Genomic DNA, 18,006 nt, shown 5'->3' with positions numbered 1-18,006 from the left:
GAACGACCATTTCACAGGGGTCGCCAAACAACGCAGTCCACCATTTTTTCCCCTTTTCCTTAGCTGTGTTACTCCCTCTTATTCTATTGGCTTTTGAAAGCCAATAGAATAGACTCTATTGACTAGACTCTATTCTATTGGCTTTCGAAAGCCAATAGGAATTGTCCAGACCTGGTCGTTAATGGCTGTCTCTGCACTGGAGAGCGTGCCAAAAGACCCAGCCTGAAAACGTTGCACATGCAAGTTGTCTGCAGCAAAGGCAAGTTTGCAGGAACTTTTCATCCCTCCCTGCTGAGCAACTACGCCATCTCCTACTTGTAAGTAAAAGAGGACCAGGGGTGGGAGATGGGGAGCAGCACTTAATTCGGCCCTGCCAAAAAAGCGGAGTCTGTGTGCACTCCTGCCTCATGCGCACCCATGTCAGCCAGGCTCTCCATGTTGCGCTGCTACATGGAGAGCCTGGTACTGAAGGACACAAAACATGTGCTCGCTGCCTCATGCTCACCTTGTACGGCATCGGTGTGCATTGCGGCTGCTGCTGTGGGAGCCACGGGGCCTGCTTGACACAGGGCTGCTGTGCAGGAAAGGTGGTGGCAGAGGTGGTGCTGGCGGGGTGGGTGGCTGACCTTCCTTGGGCTGGGCCAGCTGGTGGCCTAGCCAGTTCTGAACCTGCGCCGCCACTGCCTCACCCTGTATGCCTGTATGGCCGCCCTGGAGCACCTGGCCCATGATGCTTGCCGCTGCCTCGGCCTGCCCTTAGCCCACGCCCTCCTGCCGTCCTGCATTGGCATCTGGCTTGGCAACTGCAAGCTCTGCACTATGAATGTGGTGTGCAGCTGGTGCTGTGGGAGCTGCAGGGCCCGCTCTACATGGTGGGGCTGCGCGGGGTGGGCGGCAGGGCTGGCAGGGCAGCTGCAGGCTGGGGTATGGGGGTGGGGGTGGCTGCACCAGCTGCTTCAGCTCTGGGGGGGTAGCCCGCCACCGATGCCCCCCATGCTTCACACATCATACTCTTAGGAACCTGTCTCACTTTAAACTCCCCCTAAAATTCTTCATTCAGGCAGGCTTCCAGAGTTCGGCCAGCAGGATGCAGGTAGCTCCTCCCCGCTGTCCTACCACCTCCCACGGCACCGCGCCACTCCGTGTCCTGCAACTTAAGCCTCCGTGGCACCGAACCGCTAGCGTCCCCAATGGCCACTGACACGCTCCCTGCCGCCGGCGACCATGCAAGCCCTGGCAGTTGTTCCAGCCAAAGAAGCAGGTGGCTGGGAGGCCGCCATGGCACCGATCTTCTGCACCCATCAGCTGGCTACCCCCTGAATGTGAGCTTGTCAGCTGGGAGGTCTGGCGACGGAGCCGGCCAGCATGGAGGGCGATGGGGAGATGGCGGCTTGGCGGGCAGGTTCCCGCCTGCCCGTGAATGTCGGGCCCACGGGGCTCAACACAGAGTTGACGGTCCAACATAACTTCCCTCCTCGGCTGTCCCTTTCCCCCCCTCAAACATCAACAGGAGGTTGCAGACAACTAAGTCAGCTGGTGCAGGAAGCCCTGGAATGGCCAGTCCAGGGTGCCTGGTTGCAGTGCTGGATGTCTTTTGCTCCTCCTAGAAGCCGGTGTCAAGAAAAAGAAGTTGTTCAAACTTCAAGCTAGCTACTGAATACCTATTCACACTTTTTTCCCTTTTTTTTTTTGAGTACTTGTCTGCCAACCCACCCCATCTGTAAAAGAAAAAGTCTTCCACCCAAGCATAACTTTTAAGGATTTTAAGGATCTTTGAGCGGAAGAGAGGGAGAGAGAAATAGAGAGAGGGAGAGAAAGAGGGAAAGAGAAATAAAGAGAGGGAGAGAGAGAAAGAGAGAGTGACAGGGAGAGAGAGAAGGAGAAAGAGGGAGAAAGGGAGAGAGAGAGGGAGAGAGAAAGAAAGGAAGAGAGGGAGAGAGAGAAATAGAGAGGGGAGAGAGGGAGAGAGAGAAAAAGGAAGAAAGGGAGAGAGAAAGGGAGAGAAAGAAAGGAAGAGGGAGGGAGAAAGAAAGAGAGGGAGAGAGAAAGAAAGGGAGAGGGAGAGAGAAATAGGGGGAGAGAGGGAGAGAGAGAGAAAGAGGGAGACAGAGAGAGAGGGAGAGAGAAAGAAAGAGGGAGAGAGACATTAAATTAGTAACATGGTTGTTAAATGAATCTGGTTTCCCCCATTAATGTTGCTTGTCAGAAGGTTGCAAAAGGGTCACGTGACCCTGGAACAATGTGACCATAAATATGAATCAGTTGCCAAGCATCAAAATGTAAATCACATGACCCTGGGGATGCTGCAACGGTCATAAGTGTGAAAAATGGTCATAAGTCACTTTTTCAGTGCCGTTGTAACTTTGAACAGTCACTAAGCTTGGCTCTCCACCAGGCTCTCTGCCAGAGCCTTCTCCCCTCCCCGGGCAATGGTGCGGAGCTGCTTGTGCGCCCTTGGCAGCGCCTCCCCCCTTCAATCTCCTTCCTTCTCCATCTCCTTCCTTTCCCCTTCAATCTTCCTTCCTTCCTTCCTTCCATCTCCATCCCTTCCCCTTCAATCTCTCTCCTTCCTTCCTTCCTTCCTTCCTTCCTTCCTTCCTTCCTTCCTTCCTTCCTTCTTTCCTTCCCCCTTCAATCTCCTTCCTTCTCCATCTCCTTCCTTTCCCCTTCAATCTTCCTTCTTTCCTTCCATCTCCATCTCCATCCCTTCCCCTTCAATTTCTCTCCTTCCTTCCTTCCTTCCTTCCTTCCTTCCTTCTTTCCTTCCCCCTTCAATTTTCTTCCTTCTCCATCGCCTTCCTTTCCCCTTCAATCTTCCTTCTTTCCTTCCATCTGCATCCCTTTCCCTTCAATCTCTCCTTCCTTCCTTCCCTCCCTCCCTCCTTCCTTCCCCCTTCAATTTCCTTCCTCCTCCATCTCCTTCCTTTCCCCTTCAATCTTCCTTCCTTCCTTTCATCTCCATCCCTTTCCCTTCAATCTCTCTCCTTCCTTCCTTCCTTCCTTCCCCCTTCAATCTCCTTCCTTCTCCATCTCCTTCCTTTCCCCTTCAATCGTCCTTCCTTCCTTCCATCTCCATCCCTCCTTCCTTCCCTCCCTCCCATCCTTCCTTCCTTCCTTTCCTTCCCCCTTCAATCTCCTTCCTTCTCCATCTCCTTCCTTTCCCCTTCAATCTTCCTTCCTTCCTTCCCCTTCCCTCCCTCCCAACATTTTTGAGCAAGGAAGAATAAGCTTCTCCATCCAGCATTGCTATATTGTTTTTGTGATTAATCACTATGCTTTAATTATGTTCAATTTGTAACAAGGAAAATACACCCTGCATATCAGATGTTTACATTACGATTCATAACAGTAGCAAAATTACAGTTATGAAATAGCAACGGAAATAATTTTATGGTTGGGGGTCACCACAACATGAGGAACTGTATTAAGGGGTCGCGGCATTAGAAAGGTTGAGAACCACTGGGCTAGTCTAAAGGAAAGAAGTAATAGGGAATACATGATAGCAGTATTCCAGTATTTGGGGAGCTGCCACAAAGAAGAGGGGGTCACGTTATTCACCAAAGCACCAGAGGGAAGGATGAGAAACAATGGTTGGAAATTGATCAAAGAGATAAGCAACCTGGAATGAAGGAGGAAGTTCCTGACAGTGAGTACAATTAATCAGTGGAAAAGCTTGCCTTCAAAAATCATGGGCGCTCTATCACTGGAGATTTTTAAGAAGAGACTAGACAGTCACTTGTCTGAGATGGTATAGGTTCTCCTGCTTGAGCAGGGGGCTGGACTAGAAGACCTCCAAGATCCCTTCCAGCTCTATTCTATTCTAAATGAGGATGGTAGGAGAGAGACCGGGTTGTCGTCGAAAACGTTAAGGAAAAATACAACTAACATGAAATAAGAGTGGAAGCTATTTCTTCTGAACGGTTCCCTTCACGTTGGCTTCCTCCCTGTTTCTGCCATTGGTTTGTAAGTTTAGGCGCTGCAGAGGCAGGAACCGTATTGATTTTGGCCTCCGGGAGTAACCTTCCTTGCCAGTGCAAACCAAGAAGCAGAAGAGGGTTGTTAAAAGGCGAGGGACGGAGGGTGGGAGGGAAGAGGCTCCTCTTACAGCTGGGTTTGTTTACCGCTCAAGCCGAGTCTTAAATAGATGTCTGCGCGGAAACCCTGAGAGGGGGCGGAGGTAGAAGGGGACGCGTTACTTTGGGAGACATGAATAATCTCAGAAGTATACAGTGCGAGGTCGAGGCAGCAGAGAGCGAGGCTGGAGGGCGTGTGTGGCTTCGCTCAGCCCCTCTCAAGCCGCCCCCGGCTCCCTTTCTTCCCAAAACAAAATATGGCCGAAACCGGGGGAGGTTTTCTGGAGCAACTCAAGTCTTGCATCATCTGGTCCTGGACGTACTTGTGGACTTTCTGGTTCTTCGCCATGCTTTTTCTCGTCTACATCTTGAGGGTGCCTTTGAAGATCAATGACAATCTGACCTCAGGTAAGTAACGCACCTTTTTCTCTCCTTGCCTAACCTTAGGCCGAGGACATCGGCTGTGTAGTTCCGGGATGGCTGGAAGGTGGCGGATGATGGGTTCTCTGGAGGGGAAAGGCGGGGAGGTAGAAATTTTATTTAGAGCCCACCTAGTTCCACGTTGCAGGCTGAAAAGCACCATCGCTCTTGATGGCAGAGAAGTGTAACGTTTTTCTTCTGCTCCTGTTGTACCTCTTAGGTGGTAAAATTGGAGAAGACTCAGGCTGGTTCTCTGCTCGGTTTTGGTGTTTTGTTTGTTTGCTTGTTTTTTGTCCCGTTAGAAAGAAATCCAACCACCGTCTTCCTATTATCTCCGTTTCAGCTGCGTGAGCCTCCATAGGAGGCTTTTTTGAGTTGGGTATCATGGTTTTATACTCACTTTCTCCTTCCCAATTTCCTCGTGGAGAGAACGGGTGGGAACATTTGGGCAAGCTGGTTGCGCCTACTGGCCTGTTCTGTCCCAAACTAAAACTCTTATAGAAAAATATTGGAGGGGTGTTCCTGCACCCGGATATGGCAATAACTATGCACATTAAAAGCCAACCAGACTAAAACAGTCTTTTCAGATCTTGTATCTATGGATGTACTGGGCTGCAGCTTTTAGAGGTTTTGGTTAACATGTTGAGTAGGGTAGGAGGAACCGTAATCCTGTCTGTAGGTTTGGTGAACAGAAAACTATGGAAGTTCCATTTAGCTACCATAACAATCACTACTGTAAGAGTTGACACGTTTCCTGCTCCATGAAAATAGTGAATAAACAGGGCTAAATATTTTGCAGGCTGCAGGGAAAGACTGTTATTCCACTGCATACCTACATAAAGAAGTAATCAAGTAAGAATTGTAGGGACAGGATGCTGTGTATCAACAGCAGCAAAAAGTTATGACATGCCATAAGTTGCAGGCTGATCTTTCCAAGCTCTTGATAGGACTTGCTCCTGGCTCCATTTGATTGCCAGAAGCAGTGATACCACCAGGTTGTGCAAATAGGATAGTGGCCTTGTGGCCACTAAGATTTTTCCTTATCCATTTAAAAAAGTAGATATAAGTATGTTATGTCGTATATCTGACATAGAATCATTAATACACCAATATTGGAATGGTATGGAGATTAATGTGGTGTTTGTCATACTTTGAACTAGCATGATGCCAACATATAACAGGAGGTAACAATGAATAGGACTTGCTTTTAAATATTGATTTATACAGTTTGAATTATCCAGATAGTTGCATGAAATAACTCATAAATGCCTAAAAATTAGACCAGGTAGATAAATATTTTGAGATGACTACTTTCATAGTATTTTTACTAATTTTTACTATTTTTCACTAATAGTGAAATGCATATGGAAGTTTAAAAATACAAATGCTAGCAGAAAAGTAGCAAGGAATGTTTGCTCCAAGAAGCAAAAATGTGAATACTAGTGTTTGCTCACTTTGTTATGTGAAGTAAGGTATTTTTGCATGAATGAGAACCATTTTGGTGTAGTGCAGGGGTTTTCAAACCTGGCCATTTTATGACTTGTGGATTTCAACTCCCAGAATTCCTCAGCCAGGCACACTGGCTGAGGAATTCTGGGAGTTGAAGTCCACAAGTCATAAAATGGCCAAGTTTAAAGACCCCTGGTGTAGTGGATAAGGGAAACAGGGAGACTGAGTCCTAATCCTGTCTTAGGCACAAAACCTACTGTGTAACTTTTGGCCAGTCATTTTCTCTCAGCCCTAAGAATGAAGCAATGGCAAACCACTTCTGAAAAACCTTGTCAAAGAAAAAAAAAAACCAGACATGATTGAACAGAAGAAAAAAAATGCAGCAAGAAAAATACAAGCATTTAGACCAGAGTTTACATTGACAGACTCTGCAAATCAGTTGGAAAACAAAGGAGAAAGGAAAAAGTTAAATATTTATTTTGTTTTTAGATGTCTTTTTTCTTTTTCTTTTTAACATTAATAATATGATAGAGACTTTGTTACTAAGCTCAAAAATTCCTATTGCTTTTTTTTTCTTTTTTAACATTATGAAAACAACTTAATCTTCTTTGCATGGTACCTCTCATTAATTTACTTTATTTATTTATTTATAAAATGTATTTGCTGCACATCTCATATCCAACAACTCTGGGCAACAAACAATATTGAGCTTTAATTGTAACACTATAGAAACTTTGTATACATCTAACATCTTTTAACTTTATGTTCTATTGATTTAATTGTAATTTGATTATTTTGAGCGACTTTAAATTGACAAGAATTAGGGGACACAGAAGTTTAATAAATTATTAACTTTCTTTGAAAATATATTTTAAATACAAATGTGGGAAAAATTATAGCGGAAGCATAGTACCACAAGCTTGTCCTAACTCACACACAGACCCAAAAACTTGGCAGATGTTGCTGTGCCATTCTAATTTGTCACACAAAAGAGGCAGTCAACTTATTTTCCATTGGTCCAGAGGACAGGGCTGGAACCAATAGGTGAACAAGGAAGAAGCTTTTAATTGAATGACAGAAGGAACTTCCTGACTATAACAGGCTGCCAGCCAGTGGAAAAGACTGCTACACAAAATAATGAGTTTTCCTTTGCTGGAGATCATGGAAAATAAGAAGGATAGTCATCTGACATAAAAGAATAATGCAATACTTTTATTAAAAACAAAAGCAAGGTTGTTACAGTATATATCCATTCTTTAGACTTAAATATTATTCAGAGTTTGAATCAAAAGTTGCTAAAAGAAGACAAAGATGTATTTATTTCTTAGTCTAGATATGAATAACTTATTTAATGATTAAATGCATTTAAATATAGTTCTTAGTGGAACTTGTAGGCCAGGAAAAAAAATACAGCTATTTAGAATTGCCAAAAGCATTATTCCCTTTGTTGAAAGAAAAATCTTCATCAAGGTCCAGTCCAAGCTGGGAATAAACAAAATGGAGACTGCTTTAGAAAGAAGATTGTGGTTTATTGAAGAGCAAAACCAGACAGAAGCTGACTCTGGGAAAACTGATCATATGTTGCTGGAAGTGGTGGGTTTTTATACTTTCTTGGGCTTTTGAGGTTGTTTCCTGTTCCTGTCTGAGGCTTTGTATTTCCTGTGTCATGTACTTTGACCTGAGTCTGAGTGTGCCCTTTTGGTATTGGTGGATTAATCTTATTATGTTAGAGAAACCAAAATTCAATCCAGGGTCTTTGAACACTAAATCAAGTTTGTCAGCCAGTCCAATGGTCAGAGTTTCAGGGTTTCCAAACAGAAATCACAACACAGAACAAGAGATCAGAGAGTTGTTTCCAAGATCAGCAACGGCACACAAAACTCCAAGCATTCAGAGTTTGTTCCCAACAAATACATCTCCTTAAGTCTGTCTCCACAAGGTGTGTCTTGTGGAGAGGGGCGGGACGCTCTCGTCCTGAGTAGTTGAGCCTGCCTGCGTTGTTCTCTCCACTTCCATGCTCTAGGATCAGGAGGGGGTGGCCCTTGCTCATCACCTGAGCTCTGTCTCTCATGTTCATCCTGTCCCAATCCTGAAAGGCCTTGGCCTGCCTCAGCCTGTTCTTCCCCACATTCTTCTGAAGCCACAGACATCTCTCCCTCAACCTCCATCAGCTCCAGTTTTAGCTCATTTTCCTCAGCAGATTCAGGCTTCAACAGGGGCATGACACTAGGTGTACTCGCCTGAGGCTATTTGGCAGCTTCAGTTCTAAGTAACTAGACTTACAATCCAGATAATCTGGAAGAGTCCTATGTACTTGGGACCCAGCTTCTTACAAGGTTGCCTTAGGTTGAGGAATTTGATGGACAGGTATATTTTATTTCCCACTTTGAACTCCCCCTGTGGTACCCTCTTGTTATCTGCCTGCCTCTTTTGCATCTCCCTAGCTTTCTGCAATGCCAAAGAAAGACAATATTTGTAACTCAGGATTCAAATGAGGAGTCCATGGTGGTCTCTGAGCTTGCTTATTTTCTTGCAGACGTTTCAATACCCTAGGTCAATGGTGGCGAACTCAGCCCTCTCTGTGGACACCTGTGCCATTGCCCCAGCCCTGCCTCCCCCCATGGCCCCTCCTCACCAAAAGGCCCCCAGAGGAGAGTCGCCCTGGGCATGGCCCGCGCAGAGCAGCGCAGCCAAGGACATCGCAGCCGGGCAGCAGGGACAAGTCTCTGCCCTTGCATCTCATTGCACGAAGATGGTGCGGGAGGGCGTGGATGCCATGACGCTGCTGGGCCACCTGGGCGATCTGCGGTGGGCCATGGAGTCAGTGGGTTTTCAGCAAATTGGGAGAATATGAGAATGAATTGGCAGTAAAAGTTTGCAAAGTCCAATATTGTCTTCTTTGCCTGCTTTGAAAACAGATCTAACAAAGGCCAGATGACTGTATTTACCATACTTTCAGGTAGGTCTACTTAGCATCAGCTAAGAGGTTTTTTTCCTCTGGTATGTACTTTAGGGTAAAATTAAACTGGTTAAAGTATTGCGCCCATCGTACTTGTTTCGGGGACAAGTTTTCAGTGCTTCTAGGTTTTTGTGATCAGCCCATACCTCAAAAGGCACCTTGCTCCCTTCTAGAGTGTCACCAGTTTAATAGAGCCCATCAGATTGCAAAGGCTTCCTTCTCCCACACAACCTACCTCATCTCGCACTCAATTTTTTTGAGGTATAGGCGCAGGGTTGTAGGGTCCCACTCTGGTTCTTTTGAAACAACAAACTCTGACAGCCACCTCACTGGCATCGGCCTGAATCACAAAGGGCTTCCCTGGGCAAGGATGCTTTAAAACCGGTTCGACCGCAAATAGCTTTTTTAAATTCTCAAAAGCGGTTTGACAGTTCATAGTCCATGCTAATGGTTGGCCTGGATGTGGATTTCCTCCCTCCTTGCCTGTTTTCGGTAATTCCGTTAGGGATAAGGCAATTTCAGCAAAGGAGGGGATGAACTGGCAGTAGAAGTTGGCGAATCCCAAAAAGCTCTGGAGCTGTTTGCGAGTCTTTGGGGGCTGCCATTCAATTACGGCTCTCACTTTGGTCGGATCCATTTCAATGCCTTTGCTGGAAATTCTGTAGCCAAGATAATCTAGTTGGGACTGGTGAAACTCACACTTTGATAGTTTAACATAAAGTTTGGCATTCAACAGTTTCTTTAGCACTTCTCTCACTAGTTTTATATGGTCAGCCATATTAGTGCTGTATATAAGGATGTCATCAAGATACACCAAAATCCCTTTGTATAAATGATCATGTGGTACCTGATTGATCAGCTGCATGAAGATAGCTGGAGCCCCCTGTAGTCCAAACGGCATGACTTTAAATTGGTAGCTCCCCATGGGACAGTTAAAGGCAGTCTTCCAGTCATCTCCCTCCTTTATCCTCACCCAGTAATATGCCTCTCTCAAGTCCAACTTAGTGAAGACACTCCCTTTGCCAGGTGGGTTAGTAAGTCCTTCAGGAGAGGGAGGGAGTATTTGTTTTCCATACTCACAGTGTCCAGATCTTTATAATCCACACAAAGATGAAGCGACCCGTCTTTTTTTCTTTAAATAACACTGGGGCTCCCACAGCAGACTTGGTCCATTCAATAAATCCCCTCACTAGGTTCTTGTCCACATACTGCTGCATCTCCTCCATTTCAAGGGGGACATAGCATACATTCTTGGTCGTGGGAGTTTGGCTCCTTGGTAACAGTTTGATAGAGCAATCATTGGGTTGGTGGGGAGACAGGGTATTGCATTCTTTCTCATTAAATGCCTCCGCTAGGTTCCGGTACTCATTGGGGATGAGTGGCTCGCCTGGTTGAGACAAGGCAGCTATTTGTGCTAGCTCATTGGGTAGACTAAGTTCTCCTGTAACGTCCGTTGAGTTAAGGGGTGGTTTGGGTCCTATAGATAACCTCACAGTTCTCATTCCCTTCTCCTACCAGATAAACAGCTTCCATTTGTCTAACCAGGCTAGCCCTAGGATCATGCCCTCAGTCATTTTCGGAGCCACCATTTTCAGAGCCACCATTTTCGGAGCCACCTCCCAGTTGTCACCTATTTCTAAGTGTACGGGTTCAGTCAATTGCGTGACTAAAGTTCCTCCCATGGGCTAGTTTCTTTCTTACTGGTGGTCCTGGTCTATTCTGCTGTTGAGGATAAGGGCAACTTGCTGCTCGATGCCCCTGTTGTCCATATCTGAAGCACTTGATCGGTGGCCTGCAGGTGGCCTGGGTGATGGTTGGAGGCTTTTGGGGGTGGTAGCTGCCATTTGGGTTGATCTGGCCTCGGCTTGGCTTCTTGTGGAGGTGGCTTCTTATAGCGGGCAAGATGGACATCCAGTCTTACTGCTGCCTGGTACCATTCCTACAACTGATTAGGGACTGCTCGATATACACAAGCTTGGGAGAGGTGGTCGTCTAGTCCCTCCTTGAAGTGATGGACTAAGGATTGCTTGGACCACCTCTCTATTTGGCTGGCTATCTTGAGAAACTCTTGCACATATTCCAGCTTGTCTTATCTTGTGGAGTTGCTCCTCTGCTTTGAGGGCAATGGATGGTCCTTGAATCTTGCTCTCACTCCTAGGAAGAAGAGATGGGGGTTCCCCCAACTTGGGTGCCTGCTCGTTGTATAAATTGTTCAGCCACTCGGATGCTTCCCCTTCTAAGTTGACGCAACCACGTCGACCATAGCAGCTGGGTTCAGGTAGAAATAGCACAGCTGTTCAAGTGAGAATGCACCTGATTGAGGAAAAAGATTAGCTTCTCCAGGTCTCCATCGAAGGTTGCTGCATTCCCTAGGGAGCCTACATTCCTGGTGGTTGCTGCCCCCCCATGGCGGCTGCTGCATCCCCAGTTGCTGCAGGCCTCCCAGTGGTTGTTGCACATTTGGGGGCTGTTGCTGCATTGCTGGTGGCTGTGGCATCCTCAGTTGCTGTATGAACCTCAGTGGTCTCAGCAGCTGCTGAAATGACATCCCCAGCTGCTACGGGCCTCCCAGTGGTTGATGCATTGCAGGGGCTGTTGCCACCCCCACTGCTGCTGACCTGCAGGTGGTTGTGGCATTCCCAATTGTTGTAGCCTCCCCCTGTGGTCCCATAGGTGGTTGTTGCTGGATCCCCATCGGTTGTGGGCCCCTCAGCAGTTGCTGCACATTTGGAGATGGCAGCCAGCCCCACTGTTGCTCTTGTACTCCCTGGCAGCTGCATCATCCCCGGTTGTTGCAAGGCCCCCATCTGCTGCTGCACATTCAGGGGTTGTGGCCACACCCAGTTCGATTGCTGTACTGCCAGCGACTGCTGGCCTCCCATCTGTGGGGGCTGTGACACCCCATTGCTGTATGGGCCCCGGGCTGGGTGGCCGGTAAGCACGTTGATCCAGGCTTTAGCTGTCACAGTGATGGCTCGGGCTCTTATATCACCAGTGGCGATCTGGGCTTTTGGAGGGGTGTTGATTGGAGCTGTCTCTCCCCATGGGGCTGGAAGCCATGGTAGGTGGCTTCGAGGATGGGGAAGCTGCTTGATCTGCGCAGGTGGGACTGGGGTTCCCCTTGGCATGAATTGGTGGCTGCCTTGCCGATCCTCATGATCAGTCACATATGGAGAACGGGAGGGTTGTTCTCCACTTTTCATCTCTAGCTCCTCAAATCTTTCCACCAACCTCTCCATTGATTGACTACGGACTGCGGACAGTTACTTCCACTTACCCAAGTCCTCAGCGATAGTCAATTTTGTGGTTCTCCACCAGTCTGGGGAATGTGACTTGCAGGAAACCCCACTTTGCAGCTCGACCTCGTCCGCCTTTGAAGCACTTGATTGTGGCAAGGCCATCTCGAGGTGTCTAGAGTCTCCACTGGGTAAAGTCCATTCTGATGACCAGATCAGATGTTCTCACGGCTTGGGTCTTGCCCTCATCTGAGAGACCTGAAAAAGTTCCTTCTCCACCGGCATGCTGGCCTGCGCTCCTTCCTCTGAGGTAGCAGCCACTGCCGGGTTGCTGGTTTCAGACACTCCTTCCTTCTCCATGTTGAGGTCTTCCCCAGATCTTTGTCAGTCTATCCCTCAATTCTAGGGATAGCGACTGGGGCCCAGGATCCCAAGATAGTAAGGTAAAAATTGTAGTTTTGGGTTTAATGTCATGGTTCCGACAGATGAAACTCTTCAAAAGAACTTCGAGACATTGTTTACCTTAAAGAATCTTTTATTTGAGAAAAAAGTATTGGCACTACATAATCGAAACCAAAAACTAAATTCCCCTTCCCTGGATACAAAGTAACAAAGCACAATTCCCTCCTCCAATAAACAGTCATAAATCACATTCCCCAATTAGCTTGAAGCGCTAAATCACATTCCCCAATTAGCTTGAAGCTTTCTCCCCAGCTCTCCAGCCCACCAAAATTCTATCAACTCTGGGCCCAATGACCTTGGGTTCCCACGGCTGAGTTATTATTGTTATGACTAGCTCAGGGGTAGGCAACCCAAAACACTCAAAGAGCCACTTGGACCCATTTCCCACCAAAACCAAAACACTTTTGATATCTAAAAGGAAGATAACACTGCATATATCCTTTTTTACCAGATAGATAGATAGATAGATAGATAGATAGATAGATAGATAGATAGATAGATAGATAGATAGATATAGAGAGATAGCGAGATATAGGTCTTTGGTTATTCGGGTTTTCTCCCGTGTCAAATTGGAAGTGTCTTGGTGACATTTCGACGAAGTTCCATTCGTCATCTTCAGGCTGATGTTTTCGGCTTCGTGCTTCTAGGAGCAATGTATGATCGTAGCTGTTTCTTCCTTTTAACTGCCAGTGGGGGTATGAACTGATTGGATGGGAGCTTGGCTGTGTTCTGATTGGATGGAGGTGTGTTCTGATTGGTTAGGAGCTTGGCTGTGCTCTGATTGGCTGGGGGGTTGGCTGTGCTCTGATTGGTTGGGGGAGTGTTCTGTTTGGGTGGAGGCTTTGTTGTGCTCAGGTTAGTCTGAGTTGCATGGGGATGTGAGATGGTGAGCTGCATTGCTATTGTTTGGCTTCGCGTTCATGGTCATGCCTCATCTTCATGGTGAATGTCAGTTTGCTTCATGTATGGATTGGAGGGGTTTAAAGTGGCTAATGATGCAGCTGTGGTCTGGCTTCTGGTTTGTGATTGTGCCTCATCATCGGTGTGGGTTTGGGTTTGCTTTTTGGGTGGACGTGTAGTGGTGACATGCTATGTGGCTTTTGTGAGTGTGGGTCTGGTGTCATTCTTTGTGTTAGGGACTCGTTTGTCAATAAGGGCGGGTTTCCAAATGGCTGTTGTCGGGAGGTATCATCTCGTTTGTTCATGCTGTGTGGGAGTTTTTCTATTTCGATGGCTTCTCTGATTATTCTGTTATTAAAGTGTTCAGTTTTGGCGATAGTTCTGGTATTTTTAAAGTCAATTTCATGTCCTGTGATTTTAAGGCAGTGGTGGCGAACCTATGGCACGCGTGCCAGAGGCGGCACTCAGAGCCCTCTCTGTGGGCACGTGCGCCATGCCCCGGAGATAGCAACCATCCCTCTTCAACCAGCTCCCTGCTAACTCGCTGAGGTCCCACATGGCTGGATGCATCCCAGCACCCATGCGCTTGCTGGCCTCTGTGTGCAGGGGCTGATGGTTTCAGAGAGCAGCCACCCCTGGCCCCTGCCTCACCTTGTGACAATGGCACCCCCACCCTGCCTCGCCTCACCCCGCAGGATGAGTCTCCTGCCCATCACCCCACCTGCCAGAGACCCCCTGGATCTCCCCCAACTCTGACCGGCCCCCACAGGTGTCCCTCCCCACGAGCAACATCAAGGTGATTACGCCCACCTTGGCCACACCCACCCAATCTGCCATGCCCACCCAGTGGTCCACGCCCATCCGGCACCCGGCGATAAATAAGTGGGTTTTGGGTTGCAGTTTGGGCACTCGGTCTCTAAAAGGTTCGCCATCACTGTTTTAAGGTATTGGACCAGGGAAGAAGTTGGTTCCTCTTTTTTGACTGAGTTCTTATGTTCTTCAATGCGTGCACTTATTCTTCTGTTGATTTGTCCAATGTATGTGTTGGGACAAGCGGTGCATGGGATTTTGTATACTCCTTGATTTTCTAATTCAATTTTGTCTTTGGGGTTTCTTAGGATGGTGGATATTTTTTTGTTTGTGAAGAATGCTGTCTTAATGTTGTGTTTGTGGAGGATCTTGCTGATTCTGTCTGTGGTGCCTTTTATGTAAGGGAGGAGGGCTTTGCCGTTTTCTTGTTCTCTGTCTTGGATTTTAGTGGGGGTATCTTTTTGGATTAGTTTGGTAATCTTATTTCTTTGGAATCCATTGGATGTAAGTACATTAGTGAGAATGTGTAGTTCGGTTTTTAGGTGTTGTTCATCAGCTAAGCGTTTTGTTCTAGAGATGAGTGTCTTGGCTACGGAGTTGATCTGTGCTGGGTGGTGGTGTGAGAGAGCGTGCAGATAGCGGTTTGTGTGTGTTTTCTTCTGGTAGATGGTGTGTCCTAGTGAGCCATTGGATTTCTTGTAGACTAAGACATCCAGGAAGGGAAGTTGGTTATTAGCTTCTGTTTCTATGGTGAACTGTATTTTGGGGTGTAGGCTGTTGAGGTGTATGAGGAAGTTGTCCAGTTTTTCTTTCCCATATGGCCAGATTATGAAGGTGTCATCTACGTATCTGAGCCAGAGTTTGGGTTTGTGATCCGATTTTTCTAGAGCTTGGGTTTCAAAGTATTCCATGTAGAGGTTTGCAATGACAGGTGAGAGGGGTGATCCCATGGATGCTCCTTCTATTTGTTTGTATTTTTGTCCATTATAGATGAAATATGTGTTGGATAGGCAGTGGTTGGTCAGATCTAGGATGTGTTTGGGGGAGTGTTATATTTGTTTTGGATAGCTGTCAAGGCTTCTTTGATTGGCACTTGGGTGAAGAGGGATATGACATCGAAGCTCACGAGTAGGTCGCTGGGCTGTAAGTTTTGTTTCTTTATGATCCCTAAGAAATGGAATGAGTTTTTTACATGTGAGGTGGTGGATTCTACATAGGGCTGTAGTTGTTTGGTGAGAAATTTGGCTAGGTTTTGTAGAGGTGAGCCTATGGAGCTGACTATGGGTCTAAGTGGGGTTGCTTCTTTGTGTATCTTGGGGAGACCATAGAGCTTAGGGCATCTGGATGATTTCTCTCTGGGAATGATTCTTTGCTGGATCTCTTCGCTAATGGGGGAGGCTTTTATTTTGGATCAGTGGTTTTTTCCAGGTAGGTGGTGGGATCTGTGTTTAGGGGTTTGTATGTAGAGTCTTGGAGTAGGTTGGTTAATTTGGTTTGGTAGTCAGATGTGTTCATAACCACCGTGGCATTGCCCTTGTCTGCTGCTAAGATTATTACGCTGGTGTCTTCTTTCAGGTTAAGTAGTGCTGTCTGTTCCTCTATGGGTAAGTTGCTTTTGGGTGGCTTGCTGGTGCAGAGGATGTTGGTGATTTCGAGTCTGATTCTGTTCACGTTATCGGGGTTGATTTTGGTCAGGCTGGTTTCAACTCCGCATATAATGGTTTCAGTGGGGATGTGTTTGGGAGCGACTGCAAAGTTGAATCCTTTGGAAAGGACATTAGTTTCGGCTTTGGTGAGGATCCTATCTGAGGTGTTATGCACTGTTTGTTTCATGTGTGGCTGTGAGGGAGGAGGGGTTTGTTTCTGGCATTCTTGTAGTCTTCGGAGTTTGTTGGTGTGTGTGTCTGTCTTGAGGGTGGTCTGTGTTTCGGCTCTCCAGACGGTGAGTTGTTTGGATTTGTCCCAAAGTGCGGGGTGGATCTTGTTGCTGAGTTTGAGGTGAAGTGTGAGGAGATCTTTGTTGATTCAGTCTAGGAGGAATCTTTTTGTGTGAAGTTCATTTCTGATTAGGGCCAATTCTGTTCTTTTCAGGGTGCGTTTGGTGGCTGCAGAGTTGGAGTGGAATTTCAGTTGGAAACCTGTGGGGATTAAATTTTGATCTCGGCAGTTGCGTAGGAATGTGAGGTCACATAAAATGGAAGCTTTTTGGACTTCGAGTTTTTCATAGGTCCTGGTCAGATGGTGGATATCCTCCCCGTAGAGGTACAATATTTGTTTTCTGAGGTTTTCACGGGTGTTTGTATGTAGGTCTTTGGTCATTCGGGTTTTCTCCCGCGTCAAATTGGAAGTGTCTTGGCGACGTTTCGACGAAGTCTCATTCGTCATCTTCAGGCTGGTGTTTTCGGCTTCGTGCTTCTAGGAGCAATGTGTGATCGTAGCTGTTTCTTCCTTTTAACTAAGGAGAAACTTCCTGACAGTGAGAACAATTAATCAGTGGAACAGCCTGCCTCCAGAAGCAGTAAATGCTCCAACACTGGAAGTTTTTAAGAAGAGACTGGACAGCCATTTGTCCGAAATGGTGTAGGGTTTCCTGCCTGAGCAGGGGGTTGGACTAGATGACCTCCAAGGTCCCTTCCAACTTTACTACTACTATTATAACTGCCAGTGGGGGTAGAATAGAATAGAATAGAGCTGGAAGGGATCTTGGAGGTCTTCTTATCCAGCCCCCTGCTCAAGCAGGAGAACCTATACCAGTGATGGCGAACCTTTTAGAGACTGAGTGCCCAAACTGCAATCCAAAACCCACTTATTTATCACCGGGTGCCAGGTGGGCATGGCCCACTGGGTGAGCGTGGCTGTGGTGGTCATGGCAGACTGGGTGGGTGTGGCCAAGGTGGGCATGGTCACCTCGATGTTGTTCGTGGGGAGGGATGCCTGTGGGGGCCGGACAGGGTTAGGGGAGATCCAGGGGGTTTCTGGCAGGTGGGGCGGTGGGCAGGAGGTTTGTCCTGAAGGGTGAGGTGAGGCAAGGCGAGGCAGGGTGGGGATGCCATTGTCGCAGAGCAAGGTGATGCAGGGGCTGCTGCCTGACATTGCTGGCCCTCGCACACAGAGGCCAGCGAGTGCATGGGGGCTGACAGTGTCCATCAGCAGCCACAGCCTGCCGGCCACTTGATCGGCGCACTCTGGAGCTCCACAGCCTGCCACTAGCAATTCAGAGAAGCCGCCTCTGAGCTGGATGGCCAGCCGACAGCTGAGGAGGCGATGCAGTGGGTCATGCCCAAGAAAAGGAGAGCATGCAAGGCCAGGAGGGATGGGATGGGGGGGGAGGGAAACTAGCCATGCTGGGATGCATCCGGCCATGTGGGTCCTCGGTGAGTTAGCAGGGGCTGGTTGAAGAGGGACAGTTGCCATCTCTGGGGCATGGCACACGTGCCCACAGAGAGGGCTCTGAGTGCCGCCTCTGGCACGCGTGCCATAGGTTCACCACCACTGACCTATACCATCTCAGACAAGTGACTGTCTAGCCTCTTCTTAAAAACCTCCAGTGATGGAGCGCCCACGATTTCTGAAGGCAAACTGTTCCACTAGTTAATTGTCCTCACAATTATTTTGATGTTGAATGTCTAAAATGTCAATCCTCATATATATCTTAATACTCTTTTTCAAATTATTTGGAAAGAAATCCCTTACCATC

General features: G+C 47.4%; 1 protein-coding gene across 3 annotated transcripts in view; it reads left to right on the top strand.

Annotated features, from left to right (window-relative positions):
* The first annotated feature begins 4,068 nt into the window (after positions 1-4,068).
* The window catches only part of ST7 (suppression of tumorigenicity 7), a 132,486-nt gene continuing 118,548 nt past the window's right edge, over positions 4,069-18,006 (top strand). The window contains exon 1 of one of the 3 annotated variants that reach the window (XM_039337002.1): positions 4,069-4,481. In XM_039337002.1, coding sequence (XP_039192936.1) covers positions 4,331-4,481 — 151 coding nt within the window. In that variant the 5' untranslated portion in view covers positions 4,069-4,330. The remainder of the gene's footprint in view (positions 4,482-18,006) is intronic. The other 2 variants (XM_039337003.1, XR_005556012.1) reach the window with 2 other exon arrangements.

The sequence above is a fragment of the Crotalus tigris genome, unplaced genomic scaffold (genome assembly GCF_016545835.1).
Source record: "Crotalus tigris isolate CLP2741 ecotype Arizona unplaced genomic scaffold, ASM1654583v1 scf7180000017667.1391209, whole genome shotgun sequence".
Taxonomy (NCBI): domain Eukaryota; kingdom Metazoa; phylum Chordata; class Lepidosauria; order Squamata; family Viperidae; genus Crotalus; species Crotalus tigris.
This window is presented reverse-complemented; position numbering and strand designations above follow the sequence as displayed.